The following is a 25,458-nucleotide window of genomic DNA, read 5'->3' as shown; positions in this document are numbered from 1 at the left end:
ATCCATTCATTTCCTGTTTCAGGTGAGCCACATCAGACAAAAAAGCCAGATGATTCCTCCCTGTAAAAGAAAACACCTGAGCTGCTTTCTCTGTTTTCCCTGGACCCTGAACAATGCTGCACCTTGTGAGTGTGACTGGCCGCCTGCCTGACTCTCCGGAGGCAGATTATCCTGTCTGGACTTGGGTGACTTTGGACACACATCAGTCGCGTTTTGCTTTCTGTTGTCCGGTTTCAAACAGGTGAGACGGAGGAGATGTGAGGTTGCGGTTGAGGGTGTTACCTTGAGTACAGCGGCGATGACGAACACGGACTGGTGTGTGATCTCTGGGTCCTCGGCCCCGCTGTCCAGTCTGTCTCTGAGCTCCCGACAGGCTTTTGCACCAGCTGACCGCCTGAAGATACCTCTGGTGTACGGCCCCTCCAGGTACAGAAACACCAACATGTCCTTGAGGAAACAGCAGTTGGTGAATGTCATTAGCTAACACAGTTACATAAGGTGCTACATTAGACAAAAGCTCCAATAAAAGTGCTTTCTATTTAAGCTAAGTTTCCAGTCAACCCCAAAATCATCCTGTGACCCATCGAGATGAAGTTCCAAGCCCTCTTACTGGCCTGAGCGACCCCCACTCTGCTCACCATGACAGGCTTTGGGAGGCTGTGATCTGAAGAGCAGACAGAGCTCAGGGGTCTCCCGAACAGCCGCCCCTGAGAGGGGGAGTGCAACGTTGGGGATAGAGGCAGACCGTCCAGCTGCGTGTTGGAACCTCTCCAGAAAGGCCAGTTGATCAATGACCTCTTCCTCTTAAAAGGCTTCTGCTGACCAGGCTCTGTGGGGCAAAAAGAGGCACCAAAAGAGAGGCACCAAAAGGCACTCAGTAACAGGTTCTCCAAAACTGCAGCCTCAGAAATACTTTTTAATTTATGTTCTTTGTGCCAGAATTTCTAACAAAATAGGCTGTGACTTGATTAAGGAGTTACACAGTCATGTGGTTTATGAGTTCCCCCTTCTTAATATGTTTTACAGCTTTCAGTGCATGAAAAGGATCCTACTTTTAAAAGTAGAAGGCAGTTATTCTCCCTCACAGTAAACACAGACCCTGAGCTTCCTGAAACACCTAATTCATAGTCCACATTTCCCTATTCTCCCTTCATGACATCACCGTGAAGCTCATTTGCATAATACCTGCCTTGGGGCTTTTTTTACTTCCTGCCATTTTGAACATTCAGCTGACTAATTAAAGCAAAGTTTCAGGGGGAGACAAGATCCTAACTGAAGCATTTTCAACCAAAGGCGCTGCAGCAGTGTGCAGCTTTCAGACATTAAAGCATCCCAAACTTCTTCTGATAGACTCACAAAGTAAAAGCAATAGAGCAGGGAGACTTTTTAGGATGTCTCAGCTTTTCGTGATACATACAAATGTTGCAAAGCACAGGAATACACTCAAGTATCTTTTAATAAGAATATACAGCAAACATCTTCTATTTAATCAAATGTCTGCGCAAAATCACATCAGTTTTGTTCTAGTACAGATACTTAGTTATTAAATGATTAAATGATGGACTGATCTCGAACATTCGTCACTCATTGAAGTAATTTATCCCCCCAAAAGAGTTGGATTTCAAACAATTCCCCAAAAAGTTCAGGCAAGATCAGGTCAACCTTTAAGCAGCCATCAAACTTTAGATGAGCGGATATTTCTCATGAAATAGTCAAATGTCTCACTGTGGATAAAATATTGGTTAAAGAGACTGTTTTTGTCATTTTATACAGCATCCAAACTTTATAAGAACTGGGGTTTTACTTTGGTCTTTGGGAATTACTAATAGGTACAAATAACTAATCAGTTATTGACATTAGAAATGTTTTAATGGATGTCCTGATAACTGATACAAAACTGCCCTTTAATTATTGTTGTACCAATTCCTTCAGAAACTGTAAACCTACAATAAATCTTTAAACAGCCTTTTGTAGTCAAACACAATCGTAGCAACTCTGACTTGCCAACAATCTTGAAATAATAACATTAATGTTATCAAGTGGTTGTGATTTGTATCCAAGGGTGGAACTCTCCGAACAAACAAAAGATTCTTTTAGAGGGTGGAAGATCCTGTGGCCAAAAGGGCCCCACGAATACACGGCATACCTCAGTTAGAGTTCATTATTTAACAGACTGCTGTGGCGTCATGCCTAAATACACTCTGGAGCAGAGTTCAACAGTAACAGAGCTACAGGCCCACTCTGGCACTTCTCAACAGGCCTCGCCATCATTGACCAAACAAGACCTTGCTGTAAATCAGGCGTTACATCAGGACAGCTCTGTACGGAGGGTGCAGATTTAGACCAGGGCAGTGAGGAAGCTCGTCGACCGGGTGGGCAATATCCATCATCTCAAGTTAATCATTTACAAGCGTGTTATGCAACAGGTGCGAGATGCGGTTGTGTTACTCAGAGGCAATAAAACAAAACACTTGGTAGGACTGCTTAAGAGGATTGCTACTGAGAGTTCATAAAATCAGTGTTGTCATCTTTACGACTTTGTTCTTTAGGCTGGAATGCAGGACTTTTACGTAAAACTCCACATCTGTTAAATGCTTAATAAAGGAGTTTTAGTCCGAGCTGCATCTGAGCTTTTTGTAGCAATGGATCATCTCGAATCTGCCACGATTATGACTTTATCGGAGAAGAGGTCGCCGTAGTTTAATTTTCCCGACATCGGTTAGCTTTTCACAGGATTGTCTAAGAGTTAAGGCCAGAAAAGGAGCTTCTGTGGGGCTACCACCCAGTAAATGCGCACATTCTTTAGTTTTCGGAGCAATTAGTCTTCTAAGGCTGCGAGGCTGGTATGGAGCGATTGCGTAAGACGCTGTTATGCTTGAAGCGAAGGAATCTGAGGCGAAGCCTGTGGTTGGCAAACTGGAGCCTCCTTGACTGGAAAACACACTCTTTTTCTCCACAAGTTGTTTTCCTCTAAACCTCATGTCATCCTTTTTCCACCCTGGTCTCTGTGGATCCACAGTGTGTCCTCGCTCCTGTCCACCGTCATGTTGTTTTTCTTCCTCCCCCCCAAAGCTCTTCAGTTCTCCGTCCCTCTTGGTTTTGAGGACCCCTTTTCAGTGTCTCCCTCTGCACATTCCTCTTTCTCTATCAGCCAAGGTCGGTTGTTTCTTTTTCCTTCACCTCCGCTGGCCTTCAGACTTACTCAATAGCTGTGTCATCTCTTTTCACTTTCCGTCTTCCTCCTCTCGCACTGCTCTGTCCCTGCTGGGGTTTCTTCCTCTTTGTCCACTGTTTTTCATACATGGTCTGTCCTACCCCTGCTGTAACCCCTCTTCCGTTAAAATCTCCTTTCCCACTGTTCTCCTTTTCTGCTCATCCACCTGTTGATTCTTCCAAGGGACTAACAACGGGAGTATAAGCCCATGGCTGTCAAGAGTGAGCACAAACAGTGTCACAGTTTTTATAAGTGGAACAAATTCTGGGAAGTACTTTCTGTTCTGCATTAATACTTCTGTTGCCTCATATTTCTTCGTGTGGTTTCACAGAGAATTAGATTTATGTATGAATCCTGGACAACGAGCGACTGTGTAGTTAGGAACCTCAGCTGTCATGTTAATGAAAAACACCATGACCATAATTCACAGATTATATTTCACGAACCTTTCTCACTATATAAGGGTCCAGCGGTTATATGCCTGTCATCTTGTTAGGGTTTTAACCAAAAGTCTTCACTTTTAAAGCTTAGTTTAGTTTTGATTTTAAAAGTTTGCTTTTGGAACACTCCTTGAGGCTGCAGGTCCCCCCCAAAATATATTCATATTAAAATAAGAAGAAAAATGGAAACCAGGAGAAATAATAAAGGATTATAATGTATTAACACTGCTGAACTGCCTCCTATAGCTTCTCACATACAGAGCGGCCTTTAACCATGAAATAACCCTTACCTAAAAGCTGTGGCGGTCCGAGAACAGCCTTGTTGGGTCTGAGGATAAACTGGCACTGGGTGTCCGGTGGGAGACACTGGTCCAGCAGCAGAACCCCCGGGCAGTCTGTCGGACTCAAAAGATCCTTCCCTACTCCTCCTCCCTGTCCACCAGGACTGCTCCCGCCATCCCGAATGTGGCTCATCTTAATGCTGAAGGGAAACTCGTGGCCTGCATGAAGGGTCAGAGTCCAGAGGTTAGAGGTTGAGGGTCTGGTATGTGCAGCGTGCGCATCAGACATGGAGCCAAAGCAAAAATGTGATAGAAATTAGGGCAGAGCTGGCACTGAGCAACAATAAATCAGACATATTGAGCAGGGATGTTAGGAATTCAGTGTGAACTAAAGAACAAAAGATTATGGTTAAAGAATGTCACGGAAATACCAATGTGACTCAAAATCATCTGCAGCGAAACACTCCCAGATGTTGAGTTTTTGATGCTCGCACAGAAGAGACGCCCTGCTGTGGGCTTTCTTTGCATTAGTACCGACACAAAGAGGATTTTCATTTCCACAGAACACATTTTATGTTTAAAGTAGAAGGTTTTAGATGGTAAAGAGTTTGGAAGCTCACCAATGAGAGGATAAGGAGGGTCGTCCTTACAGGAGCTCACCCACAACCGGTGGTCTTTCACACAACCCTGGACAGAGGGGACAAAAGTTAACAAGCTTACTTGGTTTTGTTCTTTCATAACTGCTAAGACCCTCGCATAAATGCATGACTGACTGGCTTAAAGTGTTTTGACTTCACATTGAAATACAGCCACTACATACTGAGCTTTGTAGCAAGAGTCCTCTCTGGTTACTTACGGATATGCCAAACTGCTGCAGAGCCACATGGATAACATCAGTGGTGCTGTCAGCGTTGCTGACCGCAAGCGTCTTGGCCTGGCGGAAACATTATGGAAATATGGATTTGTGGGTTTCATTAATGACAGCGCTGCAACTGATGCTATTAATGACCCAAATAAACATCCTGGTGCAAAACAAAGCACACAAAGGGGGAAAAAAAGAGAAAAGAATCGTACATATGCACAGTTTCCAATATCCTTGGCAAATATCTTTACAGGAATGGTCTTGGGGTCGTCTTTCTCTTTTCCTTCACTTATCCGACTGCGTGGGGGGAAACAAAAGCAGAAAACAAGTGTTGATATGTGAGTAAAAGCGGAGAGAATGAAATAAAACAGTGTAGTAAGGGGCTCATCGGATCGTTTTCATTTATTCTTTTCACTCTCATTCATGTAGAACTTGTTCATCCTGATTATTTCTAAACCCTCAGCGATTGGAGCCTAAAAAGCTGCTGTGACAAATGCAAGAGGAGGTGTAACCATTAACTTACCTGCTGATGAGCGCCAACCACTTATCCTTGAGCTCTTCGGAGCTGAAGAGTAATAAAGAAAATGATAAAACACAATTAGATGTTTTGCTCTGCAATGCAACTCCGGCCGCAGACTTCGCCCTGGGCTAGGAGATGATTCCTGCTGAAAGTAAATGAAATGGGTTGGGTGTGTGTGTGTGTGAACCAAAACAAATGTGTGTGTCACTGGAGCAGGTGCAAAAACACAGCGTGTGTGACTGCATTTGTTTGTGTTGCATGTTCCAGCCTGCTGTGCGTGTGCAGTTGTCTGTTCTAGTTTTACTGAGGTTCAACTGAGCATCTTTACAAACGGGAACTGTCTGTGCACTTGAGGGTTGAAGGATTTTGCGGCTGCATGTTCGGTTTGTAACCCCCCCCCCTTCACATACTTCTGCTCCTCTTTTCAGAAATACACTCGACTGATTTAGAGAGGCATGTCGTGCTTTTTGATCTCGCCAAGCCTGTAGATGCGAGAACAAACCTGAACGTGGCCACACAGTTGCAGGTGGGCCAGCCCATAACGAAGCTCCTCTCGGGGGTTGTGCTTCCCTCACAAACCTCCTCCATGCAGTTAGCTGTCCACATCTCACACACTCGAACTTGGGCCTTGGTTTTGAAATGAGTAGAAGACCTTCAAAGGAAAACAGGAAAAATCTATTGTATAAGATGGTTTCAGAGCATTCACCAGAGAACTTAGTTTTCTGGAATCTTACTTTTCTTCAAATAACATATTACCATGACCCTCAAACATATGGAAATCTTGAAAGAACCGCTTGACATGGAAGTAAATATTAAAGCTATTAGCTTTTTTCAGAGGTTACACACAGGCACACTCTGTGAATGTGTGTTCATTCACCACAACATCTCTAATTATAGAGCTAGAAAATCCAATTGCACATATTTGGGATACAAACACACACTCTCTGCTATTATATCAATATAAAAGGCAAAAAAACACACATATGCATCATTGAACGTCTTCTCTCTCCTGCCATTTCTCTCTTCTAAATACACATTCCTCTAACTCACCCTCTGTTCAGCCAAAATATATTAAAGCCAATTATAGCGTATACTTTCTGTGCTGGAGGGGTCAGCTCCACCCTCTGGCACATGACTCCCTGAAAACACCACAGACATCCTGCTGTGTCTGCACTGAGGGGTTTGTGTGTACAGTAACTGCATAAGTACATAGTCTGTGTGTTTATGTGTGTCTATTTGTGGAGTGTGTGTACTTCAAAAATGGCTATGTGCTCTTTAGGTTTCTATTTTTGAATGTGCGTGTGTGTCGTAGTTTGTGGGTGGGGAGCCCCACACTGCAGGCCCAAAGCAGGCCAGTGTGGCTTTGATCTTGGCCAGGCTTCATATGGATTTAATAGGCTGGGAAATAATTATACCCAGGGGGAAAATGAGAGGTGGAGAAGAACTGAAAGAAGTAAGAAGGGAGAGTTAGAATGCAACTCTATCCTCAGTAAAACAACCAGGAAAATATAAAACACTTCGAAATGGTTTATTTCTCCCTTTTCTCACTGCCTTCTGGCTACATTTTCTGCATCCTTTTCACACAAACTCAACCACAAAAACACATTTTCTCGCTGTCATTGCAGGAGACTTACTTGGCCTTAGTGACGAGCAGCGTGTCGGTGAACAGGAAGAGGTGTCTCTCCTGGGTCTGCAGGCCGGTCTTAAGTTGCGTTTGGGCGTGACCGAGGAATAAGCGGCCTGGACACTCAGCCAGGAAGGCCTGGACAAGGGGACATGACTCTGGGCTGACCGGCGTCAGGCAGCTTTCCCTGGGGGACGAAACCAAGACAGTCACACAATGCAGACACATAGAATGAAATACACTACTGATCCCCAAGGGAGAAATTTGTCATCTGGGTGTTTTGGAAGGTTGTGCTGGAGCAGCAGGTCTGAAGTCCTTGCATGGGCTGGGAGGAAATTCCCTTAATTTTCCTGAATAACTAAAAAAAGAACGGCTCAAAGCAGTTGTTTAATGTCCAGCAACAAGAAGAGTGAAGGTATAGGGAAAGTCTGAGTCGGGAATTACCCGAGAAGCATGTGGAATATCAAAAATTACTGCAAAATTCTACATCTGCCTGGTTCTCTGCCACAATGGTGAGCCTCTCAAAGGGGAGGGGAAATCAGCCTGAGAGGGCACTGGGATATGATAAAATATAGCCATAAAATGTCCTGTGTGCCTGATAACTTATAAAGAAACAAGTTAAATCTACCAGCTAAACCTAACTGACCTATGACTCTTTTTGCTCCACTTTATGCTGGCCATAAGATCATAAAATGAGTGTAAATACATTATTAAACGTGTTCTCTTTAACTCAGCTGCAAAGTGCAGAGATTCATTTCCCCAAACTGTTTAAGAGTGTGAAATATTGAAACCTGGAAGCCCCTCGTAGTGGTGAACCAAACCTGGAAAAGGCTGAAAAGGCCTTACACGTCCAAACAGCTTCTGCAAATTAAAGGAAGCTCTAAAGTCGAATTTTCACCACATTATTTCCTGATTCCTCACAGCTCTGACCGCACATGCCATCAAGCATTTTGGTGAAACCAATGCTGTACTTTTAAACCTGCAGCGCAATTATTTGGCCACAAATTATAAGCCACGTTGTATGAGCCAGTTGGAGAAATCTGTTGCACATTTAGATCTGCACAAAGACAGCTCTGAAAGGTTCAACCTTCAGAAAAGGCGAATGGAAACACTGATGCTTCTGCCCTTCAGTAAAGCACGTTGTAACTGAGTGAAAACACGTTTTATTTTATAAACATGTACGTGTAACAGAGCTGTCATTTAAAACCCTCTTCCATCTGCTCACAGTATACCTCACTGACGGACAAATACAAACGGAGGGGATTTTATTCTTAGAGGAAGAGGAAATCGTTTAAGAACTCCATCCTTTCCTGTTTATCCATCAGCACCAGATAAATAACTCAAATGCCCACTTGCATACCCATTTTATATCTCTGTCTTTGCCTCTGTGTCTTTTTCAAGCACACAAGCCTGTGTCAAAAGCACGTACACATCCTCTTCTTAGAATAGTTTCTACTTCTCATTTCTTAATTACAAATGCTTACAGGGAAACGCGTTATTCTGCTGATAACCGCTGTAGCAAAGCACCGAGGAGCTGTCCAGGTTCAGCCGAGGCGCCGAAAGAAATTTAGATTCCTTCATGTACCAAAGGGCTTCCTGCTATATTGCATAAGTGATTGGTTACATAATAAATTGGTATTGCTTCCTTTTCATCTTGGTCTCTTTGTGTTTCATCCAAAAATAAAACACTGATACTCAGAGTTGCCCTGCAAGACGTGCAGCTGCAAAACTTTCAAAACTTACCAAGTTTTTAAAGTACAGGCCGAATAAAATTAAAATAGCAAGAGAACTCAACTATCTGCAAAACATTTACAGTCCATATTTAAAGGAAAATGGTACAAAACAATATATCGAATGTTAATCTGCGATTTCTTAAATACATTAAATAAAAAACAAGTTGGTCCAAGTTTTGATTCGGCGTAAACGGGATGATCAGAGATCAGTTTTTAACAAGCAAAGAACTGGTTGATTTCACCGTCAACAGAACATAACATCACTGAAAGATTCTGAGAATCCGGAGAAATTTCAGTACACATCCGATAAGGATGAACAGCATTACTGGACAGAACTGCTGGAAATGACTGCTGGGCCAAAGAAGGTTTGTCTGTGGATCAAATGTAAGTTAGAGCTCTTAGAACAACCCTAACAGAGTCCAGGTGCTTAACTCGGCCGCCTGCAGTCCAAACCTGTCACCCACTGGATACGTTTGGGGGAATTATGTGATAAAAATCTTCATTTTAAAGACCCAAACTGAACGGAGACTCATTTTACTGTTAAAAAAGAAGCGATACAACACACTGGTAAATATGTAAATGTGTTAAAATGACACGATATCTGTCTTTATGGCATCATCATGTAGTTCACATGCAGTTCAGTAGTAAAAAATAACAGCGAAGCGTGAAACTTTTCATCAACACATGTTTGCGCTTGTAGCCAATGCAAATCCTTAGACCCCCCCCCCCCCCCCCCCCCCCCACGTCAAAAGAGCCCACATACACACACACACAGTGATGCACACAAACAAACCTCATAAAGCTCCTTTCAATCTGCAACATCTTCCGTATTCATGACACATCCCTCCCTCCTAAATGTAAGATTGACAGCTGAACCGAACACCCTTTGAACCTGATGGATGAACAGCTAATGTCTCCATTGTAAATCATGTGATGTTGATAAATTGAGTGCCCGCCCGCCCGCGCATACATGGCCACCTTTGTCGAGGCACGGCTCCGTGTGGAGAACTGTTGACTTTTGGGAACACAATGAGGAGCCTGCGTACAATGACCTGCACAACACCGCATACTAATCTCCCTGAATGAATATTCAAGCCGCGCTGGACTAGATTTGTATGTAAAGGCTGCCACAGCTCATCAGAAAGCTGAACTCTGACAAGTCAATTTTCTTGTCACTTGACAAACAATTGGAGAAAAATATAAAACCAAAAATCTTTAAAGCAAAATTGTAAAGGCACAGACTGACAGCATAAAGGACACAAGCTTGGTTTTAGAAATAACTTCTATAGTAAGGAAAAAAAGGAGCGATTTGAATAACAATCTGAGCGAGGCTCCACATTGTCCCAGTTGAGCTGGACTTTTCATGTAGAACGACAAGAATGTTGCTGCTGAATCACTCCTGGTTTGTGTGGCAACGTTTACTCATGGACTCACATCTGATTCACTTAAATCTTAAAGGTTGGGGCGGGGGTGACGAGTAAAGTCTTAGTCATGGACATAACTGTGATCCAACAGGTGTTAGCCCGGCACATGCTGAGAACAGCTGGACAAACAGCTGTAACTGCCTCTTTCTCCTGTGGTTCAACTTTTCTTTCAACTTTTTTCCTTTCTTTTAATCAGAATTTGTTGTTCCTATACAGTTTGACTTTGATATGTTGAAGTATTTGAATTATAAGTATTCAGTAGTTATTTATATATATTTAAATATCCCAATTGGCTGAGACCATTTCTTAAAATTTCCACCTGAAAAACATCCCTAAACTATGCAAACTTGGCCTCTGTGGGTAAGTGACACGTGGGAGAACTGTGAAATAGACTCAGTCTCCTTACATTTTAAATCAAATTAAAACAAAAAGTAAACACCAGAGTCAACATGCCCTCGTTTTAATGTTAGTTAAAGTTGAAGTTAGAGTCATTCTTGCATTCTTAAGACGACGTGTCGCTCTGCTCTAATAAAATCCTGATTTTATAACCGCTGTGTCATCTGACAAATCACACATACTTCATAACTCTGCTCTCATGCACGCATGCATACAGGAACTCACCAGGCTGATATATACGTATAACTGCAGCTCGACTCAACAGCACATAGGAACATGCTGAGTGACACTGATGTTATTGTTCTACACATTTCCAACAGAATCATTTCTGTCATAATATCACAAGGCAATAAGGATGTGTCAAGCCTCCAAACCATAAAAAAACACAGAGTTACTTGTATTTTATAACATCTGCTGTTGGCAGACCCAGAACAGGCATATCCAGGGAGGTTAAAGTCAGTCTTTCACTTCCGTCATCTATGACTATTTGGATTTTCTGTTGCTGTGCAATAGCAAAATGCCACCTCAGCTGTAAAATGGTCGGCATCTGGAAGAGACGGACTGCAGTTATATAACTATGTGCTCACCTGGGATAATAACCCTGAGAAGAATAATGTGCGTCTGCTTGTGTATTTTTCTGCATGTGATTTGCCTCTGAGGTGAAATCTGACACCTTGTCCTCCAACACCTTTAAGATTGTTTGGCATCAGCTCAAACCAGCATGGAGTGAATGAAATTAAACCGGCCGCAGCAGATTCATTCGACGTTTCTTTTGTTTTTGATGCAACACGATGACAACACAGTGCAAGAAGAGAGTCTGCGTTATGTGATGCTTATTCACGGTTTGACTCCCAGTCAATGTGCGTGCAAATATATTAAAAAATGCAAGTCCGGAGGAATCTGTGCACACGTGTGCTAGCCTCTGTGTGTCACCCATTGAACTTCTGTGAGGATTGCATCACCAGTGGTCCGACCTGGTCCTCCAGACAAGCTGCAATTCACAAATCGGTGTATGAGTGCAAGAGACAAAGAAAAGAAAGAGTGCCTGTTGACATGCAGCTTCAACAACACGTCATTTCACACAGAATACACCACCCCGTACTATCTCCTAAAGCCACAGTAGCAGCTTTTGTTCATTACTCCAACAAAGTAAGCCTGACACAAAGACCTCACTTACTCACATTCATTTAAGATCTATAACTCCAACCATCATGAGCGAAATCATTTTGCTTGCTCCTGCCCATAATGAGGTTTGTATGTGAAGTGTTTCTGTGCCAGGACACTAAAACAACAAGTTATGCATCACTTTTATGCATCTCTTCCCTGTTTCGATTTGATTAACCAAGTAATTTCCATACAAACTACACAGTCATCCCCTCACAGACACACAATGCTTTCTATAAAGCCAGAGGAAAACCATGGATGCGAGGGCAGAGGATGAGGTCAGACTACGAAAACTCTTTTTTTTTTTTAAAGGGGCTGTGAGCCATAATATTCTAAGCAGGACACATCATTAAAACCAGGAAATGTCTTTTGCATGATGTCGGTTCTTGGTTTTGTCATCAAAAATGTCCTCAAACAACCAGGCAGATCAAAAACATTTTTCAAAGGTTTTATTGTGAGATTATAACACAAAACACAATGAAATCTCAACAAGTGTATGTAGAAAACGTGTTTTTCTGCTAGTGTGTGGCATTAAAAAGTGAATGTGTGTGTTTTCCATCAAGCTTTTTACAGGAGCTGACGCTGTGGCCGGTATTGAGTGAGAGTGTAAGGTCAGAACTGTCAGCCAGTCATATGTTTAAATGCTTTACGGCGCAGCCACCTTCCTCCATGATGTATAAATTTCATTCCCTATGGAGGAGGCGACTTAAACTCCATTTTGCTCGCACAATATCCTGCACTGTAAGCCCAGAGGGTGAAGGATGAGGTTATACATCTGGATGACGTGCAACTGTGTGCATGTGAGGAGGTGATGTAAATGGCTGAGTCTTTCAGCGCCTCCGTGCCTGATTGCAAAGGCAGAGCAGAGTGAGGAAAGGAAGGAGTCACATTAAAGATACAGAGGAGGGGGAAAACTGAGCATTTAACTCCACACACAGAGAAACTGAAATCATCAGACGTTAGTTTCATCTTGGTGCTTATTGCATTAGCTTATCATCACTAAAGACTTCTGACTGGGGCTTTAAAATGCTAACCATAAAACTAATGAGTGACACCAGCTTCAGGACACATGAACTTTTACACCTTTGTGATTGTTAGTATTTCAGTGTGAATCCACCAGACCAACCAGTTATTCAGCAAGTCAATGATTTTTATCTCGAAGCTCTCTTGGACTGCCAGGTTACAGTACTAATTGCACACGTGGTATATGAGTTACTTTCCCCTCTGAGTCACTGGGATTTACTTGGATATGAAAGACACTGGTGATGCAATGATGTTTATGCCACTGCCAAGAAGAGCTGGGGCCACCGATACATCCATTTTAACTGCATTAATGGGCCTTCAGGGTGTTATGGCGTTTATAAAACAGCTGCTAAAACCTGCACACATATAGTCTGATAAAACTGACAACAAATTCCTTACAAAAGTTGCTGTTTTCCAAAACAGATGGAATAAAATGAAAGTGCATGCAGTAAAATCCCATAGATCCCTACTGAGAGTCATCTAACCACTATAATCTCTCCCCTGGTGGCATCCACTGCACATAAATGCCTGGACATTAATGAACACCTCACACACTCACCCCCACACCTCCTGACGTGATGTCAAAGGTTAAGGGTGACAGCTGAGAGTGTCAAGTCCTGGCTCCACGACTTCTCCTACTTTACACACACACAGAGAGGCTGGTCAGACTAAGTGGCTCTGTCTCTCTGACTCTATTTGTCTTTCACTCAATAGGCCGCCTGTCTCGCCCGCTCACTATACCTGTGAGCAGAATATGCAAGTTGTCTCACCAACTTTCTTTAGCACATACACACATCCTGCCCCAAGAGAACTGACCCATTTAACAGTGTGGAGAGTTTCCTTCAGCACTGGTCTAAATGTTGGGAGTCTCACACTTTAAGCATGCTGTAGCCTCCCTCTGCAATCACTAAAAGCTGTCACTCGGGCGCTGACTCTTTGGAGGAATTCTAGTGGCATAGAAACCTAGATTTTTAAGACTAAAAGTGCTCTAAGGACAAAGCTTGCTTTAAATGCTGCATGTAAGACAAAAGAGGTTTCTAGTAAATAAGCACGGTCCCCAAAGGGTTTGTAATGGCTTATTTCCGACCCTGTAAAAGGAAGAGGAAGGGATTTGACTGATACGGGGGTGATGAAAAGGCTGATAGCTGTGGGAGAAGTAAGCACTTAAACCGCCCTAGTGAAAGAATCCCAAAGGGAAACCTCTTAACTCTCAGCCAAACTGAGGAAAAATCTGAATCTGAATCACATATTTAGGTTGTGGACTTAGTCATTCAAAGCTCTTTCAAAATGCGTAATCTGAGTGTGAGACTTCTCATTACAGATCCAGATTTTCATGTCCGTCTGGTGATTCCATCCGCAGCTTCCCAGCTTCAACTTTTTCCTCTCTAATCTCTGCGCCATCCGCCTCTTAAATCCCTGCCTCAGTTTTTCTTGGAGGATTCAATCGTGAAAGAGTTTCGCGCGTAAATGCATGCATCCATTAAACAGCAAGTCTGTGATGCCAAATGTGAAAGCCAGAGCAAGCAGTTTAAGTTCCACGTTTGTAAATTAACATACAGCTAGAGGAAAGGGACACTGGTCCAGATGTGAAGTACCAATAAAGAAGAGCAATTCAGACACAAGCAGAAGACATTTCTCATTAAGATCAGTTACACTTGATAAACGGTTTATAAGGCTTGCCAAGCTAGGACCGAACATCTGTACATATAAAGAGTCATTTTAGTTCATTCAATGGCAGCTTTACATGTCGCACTCAGCTACTGCAGCCCAGCTGTGGCGTAAGCAGCAATCGCTGTTTTTGTGATGGAAGCAGGTTGCGGGTGTGTTTGCTGATACCTGGAAGCGCTTCTCGATCTCGTAAGTGCTTTGCTGATGACCAGCGAGGGTGCCGACTGTCGCCTCTGGGCCAGGGTCTTCATCTTCTGCACAGTCAGACAGAAAGAGATACAGGGGGTTAAAGCAATAACCAAATGACGGATTGCACCGAGGCTTTTCGGTTTGCATTCATTCCATGATGAGTAAAGCATAATGTTTACAGGGAGGGGGACACAAAGGTTGCACTGTCGTCTGTCAGCACTGCGGGAGGCTGGTTGTTGGCTGGGCAGGAAGTAAAGGATTCAACAGACAGGGGAGGACGGTGACTGACAGAAAAGGAGAAGTGAATCCAGTAAAAAGGGCGAAGAGGAAACAAGACAGACAGAAAAGTACGTGACTATAGGGCACAATCGAAAAGCTGCATAAAGTCGTTTAATCTCACTGTAACAGGACCAACTGTAAGCTTTCTCACAGAAGTATGACCGGCATCCTTGTGGCTGCCACAAGTATTTCAATTAAATTTAATCCATTTACAACACACCAAATTCCCCATCAACATACACTGAGGTTATTCAGTGTGGAAAAGGGCTGAAAATTCTAAAAGTAGCAACACAAATGAAAAAAGACTCGGCATTTTAAACTAATTTCGCAGTGACATAAGGGCAACATTCCTCTGTGAGCAGACTGACATTAGACCTACGGGCCAAAGTTAGAATAGCTCAGCATAAACTGCACCATAATGAGCATCAGGGGACACCAGACTGAGCACTTCGAGGAAAGTGAGATGCGTTGACTTTACATCAGGCCTGAGCTGAACCAGTATTATAGATATTTAATGGGTTAAATGTGGATGGAATAGATTACGCCTGTATTTCATGGGATTTTTTTCATTAGTTTCACGTAAAAAACATGAATGATTCAAGTCAGTCTGCAGTGTTAATGAGTTTTGGTGCCAATAACACAAGTCATGGGTATCTGTCTGGGTTCACATATTCTGTGAAATCACGGTTGAAGGCAGCAACGACTATGGAGGTGACAACGTGTTCTTGTAGCGGTTAAGGACGCACCAACAGGAACGCACTCCTTGTGGCACATGAAACAAGGAAGAAGCTTGAGTAAAGAATGAGCCCTGATGTCTCATATTATGCTGACTTTCTGTAAAACGCAAAGAGGAAGCCTGGTCTGCAGAACAAACCTAATAAAAACACAATTATCTTCATGTAAGCTAATGCTGCTGTATAAATGTATCCTCTGTACAGCTCAAGCATGTCAAATATGGCTCTATGTGAATATTTTGACAGACAAGACAAACAACTCCTGAGTGATGGGACACGAGTGCAAAGCCTACTTTTTTCTTAGCATCTCTGCAATCTGTGACCTAAAGCCAAAAGTTGCTCTGTTCTGGATGATTTCTCACCTCCAAACCTCCAAAAGCTGGCGCAAAACACAAAAAAGGGCAACAGCAACATCATTTATAAATCAGCAGGACTATTTTTCACTAACAGCAAACTCAGGCCTGTGAAGTGATTCAATGCTTTCAAAAACATTACAAGCTCTAATAGGAAAGCACAAGTCACTGGAATCTGTTGCCAGAATAAGATGGAAGACGTCACCATTCAAGTGCAAAACTGCAGTTATTACGTCTAACCACCCTGCACTGATTTAGCTGCCACTCCACAGAGGAGATGCAGATTGATGATTTTTGTCAACACCAAAGCTGTTTCAGGTGTTTCACGGCACAAAAGGCGCAGATTCTGCATTCATGAGACGGGTTTATCTAAGGGTTTCACTGCTGTTGTTGCTGCAAGTCATAAACTGTTGCGACCAAAAACTGATTTTAGCTGTTAAATCCAGCCTGCTGACAGATGCAGTGACAGGTTTTTTGTTTTTTTAAACACCCGATGGATGGGGGCGCTGTTTACTACAAGTTCATACAGCATCTGAGGCGGACTCGTCTTTTTTATGTTAAAGTGTGATTAAACTGCAGATATGATGGGTCTGCGGAGTTCTACGTTTACAGCAAAGTCAGTGATGAGGATTTACATGCGGAATTACATCTTATTCTGGCAATTGTACCCCCGCCCCTCCCCGAGTGTTGTAGAAAATTATCACATTTAAAGAAATGTCTTTGTCTTTTGTTTGGTTTATATGAAATGCAAGAATTGTTCCTGTGACTTTATGTTTGCACTTTTTCTGCCTGTAAAATTAAAAATACCCACAAACCAGAGACTTTTCTTACATGTTCAAATTCTGAAGGAATGAATTATTCTGAGGCAAACATCTCTGCAGAAAACAGACTGAATCTGGAGCCCGTTTTCTTCTTCACACACTTTAAGGACGGTTCTGTTCCCCGCGCACAGCGCACAGCGAGTCCAAAAGACTCCTCTCAGACATTCATCAAAGCAGGAAAAGTTGCTGAAGACTGGAACTAAGGCTAAATTAAGCACAAAACAAGATATAAACAAGGGCTAAAATCAATCAGGGAAGAGTGACAGCCATGCTCCCAGCAGCGCGGTCCATCTGATCCAAACCCAACGCAAATTAAACAACAATACAATAAAATTAAATCAAACAGGAAATGAGGCAACCGCAGCCCACGGAATGGGTGGAATAGGGGAAAATATCTGCATAATCTGTAAACTCACTGTTAGAAATCATTTTAAAAAGCTGAGAGTTCTTGCAGGGATGGTACCCTGCCAGAGGTGTTTTACAAAGACTGAAAAGATTCCCCTCTCCATCACATCAGCCCTAAAGAGAAGACTCACTGGTACCTTTTTGTTGTCGGGGGACGGCTTGCTCTCTCCCGTCAGAGACTCGGACCTGTTCTGTCCCATGGTCCCCTGTTTCGGTGACATGGTTTCCATTAAGACTGTGGAGCTCCGCGGGGCCGCGCGCACCAGCAGTATATTCCCATGATACGAGAGTTAAGTTAAAACCTTATCCGGTGGAGAGTGGAGCGCGATTTCCAGGAGAATCCATGATGGAGAAGACGTGATCCGAAAGAAGGAGACGTGCCAAACGTGTGTGCGGGGATCCGCGCTCCGTCTGTGCGCTGTTCGATCTGAGCGCCCAGGCTGCGGTCCTCCCCAATACAGTCAACAGTTTTAAATTTAGAGGAGGTGAGCCAAGAGGCTTCCGCTTTGGTTTTTCAAAATAATATACTTCAGATGTTACTCAAGGAACTGTCGAGGCAAACATGTCCACTGGTTGTTTAAATCACAGTGAAGACAATTAAATAGATATACTGATATATCAGTAAAGTCAGAAATGCCCCAGAGTGCACGTGGCCTTAAAGTTTAAAATAGAAAAAAGGAAGTTATAGATCAACTGTACATTTCTAAAGATTTTTTTAAAACATCTCTTTAAGTCACTACAATTTGAAGCTCCCTTTTTCAAAAGTAGATCTCATGATGTATCACTTCAGTTGGTCTCTGGGTTGTGTGACGCATGTCTGATGAAGCTTTATTCAGTTTAACTGCTGCAGACAAACGCAAATTCAAAGTGTTGATCCAACTATTCAGGCAGCTATCGGAGAAGTGGTTGGACCTCTCCTTCACACCATCTCGCTGTGCGCTATAACGATTTGAATACTTTCGGTTTTTTATCTTTCTATTTCATCTGCTGTTTTTACTGAGTATATCCATTATCGGTGTCCAATCTTCCTCCTTTTACTTTGAAGACTCCGCTTACTTCTGGTCGGATCTAGTCTATATAACTTTACAAAGCCCGTAGACTGAAAGTATGCTTTCAGCTTGTCTGTATATACTGTGCGTGTTTATATTTGAAAGAGCAGTCAGTGCCATATAGAAGCTGACTGTTCTTGTACAGCACGAAAGTGGTCTACAGAGGGTCCAGTGAAGGTGTAAGAATGTACTCCAAACGCCAAGAATAACATCAATGATGTGAAGGAATGTTGGCAGTATTTCTTTCCACATGGGTATGACGCATTACGCATTTGACCTATAGGTGCAGTTACAGTATGCATCACTTCAGGAAACCTTCCTGAGAGTGTTTACTTTCAAAAGTCTGCAAGAAATCTGGGCGCAAACACCTCCAACGTTTAAACTGATCTGTTGTGACCACAAACTGAACTGAAGGATTTTGCTTCAAAGCTGTACGTCCACAGATTTCATGCTCAAGATTTAAATATTGTAGAAAAGCCTAGGAGCGGATAACCACACAAATTGACATTTTCTTGGAAATCCATGTGTGAGTTGTTGTGATTTCCTTGTAACAGATGGGCAAACAGGCTTTGGCAGAGAGATGAAACCCCACCTCTGTGGCTGTTTACTGCTTCAGAAAAGCTTCAAAGCTTAGAAAGTGTCAGAATTGTCCACTATAAACACTTGCAATAAAATACTGGCAGCATAAAGCACATGTACTGTCCTTTTTTCTAACCCCTTTGAATCACACAACGTGTTATTTGAAGCTGTAGTACCTACCGAAAGGATGCAATTTATGAACAAGTTTACATTTATCAGCCCATGTGACGATGGGGATTGTGATAAATCCAGCCAACAGTGGGAGGTCGTATGAATGAGCAAAAGTGTTGCCTGCCAGAAACTACTGATTTGTTGAGTGGTAGCAGAAACTGTTCATTCTGATGTGAGAAATGTAAATTTGATAGTAATCTAAAGGAAATGCAGTAAAATGTTGGTGTAAATTCACCATAATTTTGCAGCAGTTCCTTACAGTGAAGGCCACTGTCCTCTTTGCATACAAATACAAAGGTATGCAACAATTGTTGAAGCTTATCTGTCCCCTGAAAAGTGGCATGCATCAGATGATAAGAACGTTGATAGAGCTCAGCCGTCCTCTTTGATCACGTCACGAGCTGCATGAGACAACAGCTGGAGAATACTGGCTTCTGTTAGAGAGCTTCTACTTTTGCAGCACAAAAAAAGACATTCCTTCACTCTGCGACTTAATCATCCTATCATCGAGGGCTGAGAGTGGCCAAGTCTCATTTGTCCCTGAACCTAAACTGCACCCCAGCTTTAGGGGTTAAATGACTACTTATGTGTCCTGCTGTTTAGAAGCATCCAAAGCAACGAAATCAGGGCTAAACGGAGGGTGTGTCAGAAATGCGGTTGGAAACACCACTGGTTCACCATAACTGCATCTGTGCTGCACTGTTTTCTTTCTGCCTCTTAAATGTTCCGCTCTGCTAGACACTGGTTTACAACAATGGAAAAGAAGCCAACAAAAAAAGTTATCTTTGAGTGATTTTTCCTTCAGTTTCCATGGCAAAAGCAACACATCTCCTCGTGATAAGGGAAAAACACATTTTTATTCAGCCAGAAACCTAAAGTGGGTCATACATCACAGTGTCATGGAAGAGCCAAAAACTGCAAGATTCTCCTCATGCCTGAGTCAGGCTTGGCCAGGAGACTTCAGGTCAGGGAGAAACTGAAAGCCTAGTCATTAGTTCTTCTCCCCTTGAATGAAAGAAAGAGAATCAATACGCGCCCTTGTGAATATCATCTGGCATTTCCTTTGAAGTGTATCTGAAAGGGAATGTCTCTGTCATGCTTGGGGAGTCAGGCTATTGAAAAAGTGAAGCTGAGGAGAGTATCGACTTGGATGGCAAACAGTCGATCCCAGAGGGAGAAAATGAGCTGGAGACGGTCCAGAGTTCTGACAGGAGCTGAACATGAAGGGTTTATTTTTGTCTGCACTCGGTGAGGGTGCAGGGCTTGCACTTTGCACTGTAAATACATGCACACGCTCACTAACAACATGGTTGGATGTCTATTTAAAAAGCACACATGAAAACAAACACATGCTCGTGTACAGGGAGGCTGAGGAGAAGGACTGATGATGGATGGGCTGAGGAAGGAGCAGATGAGTGACCGATGACATCGACGCCTCAGGCAGACGGGGAGGTGCAGTGACCCAAAACAGCATCGGCCGCCATGGCACGGACGCGTTCACCACCACAACTGCTGCTACTTTAAGAAGCCAGATTTCCTTGTTGTCTGCCAAAAATAGAGCTCCACTGTTTGCTTTTTGCTCGGACCAACATCAGCCGGAGGGTTCTGGCCGGCAAATGCTTGAGGTAGGGTTGTGCAAATTCTGGAAAAACTTTTTTTTTTTGCATTTTTCTGACATAGGGATTGGGTAAGACTCCAGTTTCTAGTAACTCCCACTCAGTACACAGTCTCAGGATGCTAGAAAATAGCATCTAGGTATTTGTTAAAGGCAGGGAAGGATCTTTAAAGCTGTCATGTCATGTGTTGTTGGTCAAAAATTGAAGGACGCTTCTGTATCCTTTCTGTTCTGCAAGCACCTTCAATCCTTTGCACAAGTTGCTGCAGATACAAGTTGCTTTTTTATATATGTTTCTTATTTGTCAGAATATTGCTCTCCCAACACATTTGTTCCAACTGTGTTACACACAGCTTGCATTTAAATGACTTTTTCCTGTTTCATATCTGGACTTTTTGGGATTTTCTTTCTTGTGGCGCTTAAGTTTGTCATTTAATTCATCAAAGTTTTGTATTCTTTGCATCCCTGCCTCCTGCAACTCCTTCTTTTGCTAAGTCACCACTGATAAAGACTAACATTGGAGCAAACAGCGTTGTTCAGCACTGGATTCCCTCTTCAGTAAAAGACTCAAACGCCAACAGAGGTTTTCTTGTGCTACAGCAGATTTTCCCTCTCAGAGGGTCGTTCACAAAACCAAATAAGGTTGCTTGTGGGAATCATGTTAATATATGTGGTAAGTGTTTAAAAAATAGATCACTGTGGTCATTTTTCAAATCAGGACAGACATAAAGAAGCATTTCAAACACAGAACGCTATGTTGAATAAACCTTTATGGAGGAATTATGTGGTTGGGAAGTCAAATCTCTCAAAATTACCACACAAAGCTCTTCTACTGTTTAGAGTATAATGTTGCATTAATGAGGAGCCCTTAAAGAAATTTGACAGTCAAGCCTTGATTTCATGTCAACTGTTATGTTCTCCACATATTGAGTCCATCATCTGTTTACTCATCTGGGATTTAAGGGTCCAGCCTTAAAGCCTCTGAGACAAACATGAGGGTTAGTTACAGAGAATGAAGCGGCAGGAATTTCAGCATCACCCTCTGCCACAGCCAGCATGTCTCTGTCTCTTTCGGTTTGTCTAAACATTGTGGCGTGGGGTGACCGAGGCGTATCAAGCCTTGGAGACGTGTGGAGGAGACAGACGGAGGCAGCCCTGTTGAGCCCGACTGGGACAAAGCCTGTGGTAGGGTGAGTGTCTCAGGTGGAGGAGAGCGACCTCCAAACACTGTTGTGCTGGAGATGGTGGGTTAGCTGGCAGTTCCCTCGAGTGGTTTTTCACCACATTAAGGCCACATTAACCCAGATAGTGTCCAACAAGCTGCCACAGGTATTCTTGGGAATATTTACTTGGGTTTTATACTTATAATCAGGTTGATTGATACGTTACGTCATCCTGTCAGAGAGTTTAACCAAAGAAAGTTTTGGATCCTGCCATTTCATTCCAAGTTTAAGGGTTTTAGGAACGTTATTCATGGTGTAGCTTTAAGTTAAGTTTGTCTTGTTGGTTCTGATATTATTATAAAACTTACTTGACTTGAAGATAATCTTCTGCACTAATTCTCTAAAACAACCACTGAAGACAACAAAAAGTTTATGATATTCAGTACATTTCAGGAAAGTCTCCTTATTTATGAGTTCAAACAGAGATGTTCTTGGAACTAAACATTGAAGGATTGTGAATACAAAGAGGACAGAAACAGCTGGTTAACAGGTTAAAACGGACTGGATAGTGTAGTGGTATGATTGCCACCTTTCATGTGGGAGATCTGGGTTCAAATCCCCTAGGAAAGGTACTATCTCCAGTAGGGGTCCTTAGGCAAGACCCCCTTACCCTATCTGTAAGTCGCTTTGGATAAAAGCGTCTGATAAATGCATAAACATAACATAAAACCTCTTCAAGTGGCATCAGATTGTGTTCAGTTATTAATACATCCCAAAACCTCACTGTCAACTTTTCACAAGGACATTTTATGTAAAAAAAAAAGTATTTTTCAATGCTTTGAGCACATTTAGTTCTGCACAATGCCTGAGGTGTTAGCCAAAATAACCATTTGACCACATTTATGACATTTTTTAGCTGTCCTAAACTTTATCGCCTGAAACAAACAGACAAACAATCACTCATTCAGTCAGAAATACAGAGAAAGAAATCAGAGAAACAGACGGTCTAAGCCTGGCTGTTGGCCTGTAACATCTGCTCTCTCGTTGGCCCACACACACACATTCACACAAATGTGGGCCCCACCTCCTCCCACCAGTTTTTAACCCCACTAATCTGATTACCGCCGTGGCCCTACAGAATAAGGATGCTACTGACACACTGCAATGTGCGTGTTTGTGTGGTAACGTTGTTGTTATGCCTGTATTATCGTCATCGTGTCACATGCAGCATTAAATGTTGATCGATTTATTGTTAGCATAGCTTCACACGCTTCAAATATACACAAAACCAAAACCAAAACACAGATCCGCAACATTTTTTCACTTTGTTCTGTTTGATCTGTAGCTTTTTTAGACAGTCGTCCACTTTTATCTGTGACATTATTGTTGTAATTGGTATAGAAACAGCAGCATCAACAATAACCAGCTCGTCTGATTCACTTTTCTTTGCGCTTCACAGGTCAAAGGATTGCGTGTTCTTGTGAGGACATGATTGGCATATTCATTTGTTCGTGCATTCTCAGCCAAAGACAGAAGTCATTCAAAGGATGCAGCGAGACAAGTTATTTCCTCAAGGCTGACTGAGCTGATGTCGATTAAAGGGTCACGCTGGTGTCAGCAGCAGGTTCAACCGAATGGGGTTTCCATGTGACAGCAGCAGGGGCCCTTTATGTGACTGATGCTGGGATTTTGTTTGTTTTTGTACAACTTTATGTTCAATTAAAAATATTTAGATATAACATCTAAAAAAGACCTTTTCAGATAAGCTGTGACGAACGTCCAGAGGAAGTTATTTCTCTTGACAGAACAATAACGTGACATCACCATTACTTTTAATTTATTTTTCTTATGAATTTAAAACATTAGGGCTGTCACAATATCGGATTTTTGATTTCAGATGAATTCATCATTATCTTTTTTGGTGTTTTGTCTATTTTTTTGGCAAATCAAATACACTAAAATAGTAGCTAAGATGATATTATCCCATGTGCATTATTAATGTCGATGTTTAATTATTTTGATATTATCTTCAGTACCGGTTTATCGCGACACCTGTTGATAGATACTAACAGTTAATCAGAGGAATCTGTGTCCGTTATCGATATATTTTCAATAGGAGAGTCGTTGGAAGCCTGTTGGAAGTCGTGCAGATTGAGGTCGGCCATTGTCCTGCTGAAATAAACCTGATGGTAACATATCTCTAAAATACACACCTTTGTATTAAGGATGGGATGGTTTCATGGTTTTTAAAAAAAATAAATAAATCGAAGCTTCTAAACTATTCAACTTTTCGGTCCTATAAAAGGAGTCGTTTGAATGTATTTAGAAGGTGTTTAAATTAGTTTTTTAAGAAATGACATAAATTACACGTTTACTGTTGTTTTAAGTATTCTACGTGTTTAATGAACACAATCCCATTAAACAGCTGCAATTGAAACTTCTTCTTCTTTGCATCTTTCCCTCTGGATTTCTCATTCTTATCATGTAAAAACGTTATTGCTTGTGCCCAGAAAACTCAGGTCCTCTCGTGGCTTTTTCTGCCTTTCAGGTTACATTTCTGGATGCTGGATGCAGCTGTGGACTGTGTTCAATGAAAATATTTTCTGAAGGTTCTCCTGAGACCATGCGGCTGTATTGATCATGTTGGCATGATCATGCAGCGCCTGAAGGTCATCCAACAGTGGATTCCAGCCTTGGCCGTCACACACTGAGATTTCCCCTGAATCTTTTCCCTGTACCATGTTTTTCAGATGTCAGAAAACCAAAGTTATTTGTAATTTTGAGGATAAAGCTTTGGTGGTGAGCATTTTTAAACACACCCAGACACCCTCACCACTCACCAATAAATCTGCCGACTGTAGAATCTTCTAGAAAAGCTCTAGATTAGTTTAAATCTTACAAATACAAAAGGCTTTGTCAGTGAAGACACTGAAAATGTGTTTCCTTTGCACTTGCATTTCTTCTTTCATGACAGATTTAAGTTTTTGTTAGATTTTAGAAACTTTTCTCCACTCTAATCAGTGAAGTCTTGTCATGCTTGTTCTCGCCCAACCACATTCCCAACATGTCAAATGTCACAAAAAGTGGCAAAATGTCTCCAAGGTGTCTCCAACATTTCTTAAAGCAGGTTATTCAGGATATGCAGAGTGAAACTCCACCAAGCTGAACCCTGTTGTGTTGAAGCGAACATTTTTGACATTTTTAAGCAGCAACATGTTTCTGTGTTGTAAGAATATTGTATAAGTTGTATCTAGAAGCCTAAAAACTACTGCCATGAATCAGCTTTAAATTCTCTGAAACTTACTAGAGGGAATGTTTGATGATCCAGTGATGACATAAAGAAATTAACAACCAAATATAATTTAAAATCTCAGGATTTTACAGTGGTTTGATTAAACAGAAAGGTATTTGTTTTATGTTGACTTAAAGGATTTGTATGCGAGTGTAATATCAGTATTTTATTTGGGTCAAAATGTGAAATTTGATGCAGTTCTGTCGGTTTGAAGTGGATGCAAGGAAGCAGCTGCAGACAGGGAGATGGAGCCAGGAGGTGACTTAAAACGGTTTATTTTGAATAGAAATGAAAATCGCAGCAAAGCTGGAATACCAAAAAGCTAAACTAGCAAAAACAACAAGAAAATAACAAAAAACAGACTGTATATTACGAGGAACAGCAACAAGAAAACCGCAGGTACATCAACAGATGACCTGGCAAAGAAAGAAGAAAACTGGGAGACTAAATACTGAGGGG

General features: G+C 42.1%; 1 protein-coding gene across 1 annotated transcript in view; it reads right to left on the bottom strand.

The window, feature by feature from the left end:
- Positions 1-17,574, bottom strand: part of arhgap20 (Rho GTPase activating protein 20) — a 28,266-nt gene extending 10,692 nt beyond the window's left edge. The window contains exons 1-11 of the mRNA XM_072397463.1: positions 17,268-17,574; positions 14,518-14,603; positions 6,952-7,128; positions 5,820-5,969; positions 5,321-5,362; positions 5,010-5,094; positions 4,792-4,869; positions 4,556-4,622; positions 3,945-4,154; positions 639-829; positions 283-447 (exon numbers count right to left, since the gene is read on the bottom strand). Coding sequence (XP_072253564.1) covers positions 283-447; positions 639-829; positions 3,945-4,154; positions 4,556-4,622; positions 4,792-4,869; positions 5,010-5,094; positions 5,321-5,362; positions 5,820-5,969; positions 6,952-7,128; positions 14,518-14,603; positions 17,268-17,360 — 1,344 coding nt within the window. The 5' untranslated portion in view covers positions 17,361-17,574. The remainder of the gene's footprint in view (positions 1-282; positions 448-638; positions 830-3,944; positions 4,155-4,555; positions 4,623-4,791; positions 4,870-5,009; positions 5,095-5,320; positions 5,363-5,819; positions 5,970-6,951; positions 7,129-14,517; positions 14,604-17,267) is intronic.
- Between the last annotated feature and the right edge of the window lie 7,884 nt (positions 17,575-25,458).

The sequence above is a fragment of the Leuresthes tenuis genome, unplaced genomic scaffold (assembly GCF_036924035.1).
Source record: "Leuresthes tenuis unplaced genomic scaffold, fLeuTen1.0.hap1 SCAF_12, whole genome shotgun sequence".
NCBI lineage: Eukaryota > Metazoa > Chordata > Actinopteri > Atheriniformes > Atherinopsidae > Leuresthes > Leuresthes tenuis.
The sequence above is the reverse complement of the archived record's forward strand: the minus strand, read 5'-3'. Positions and strand labels throughout refer to the sequence as shown.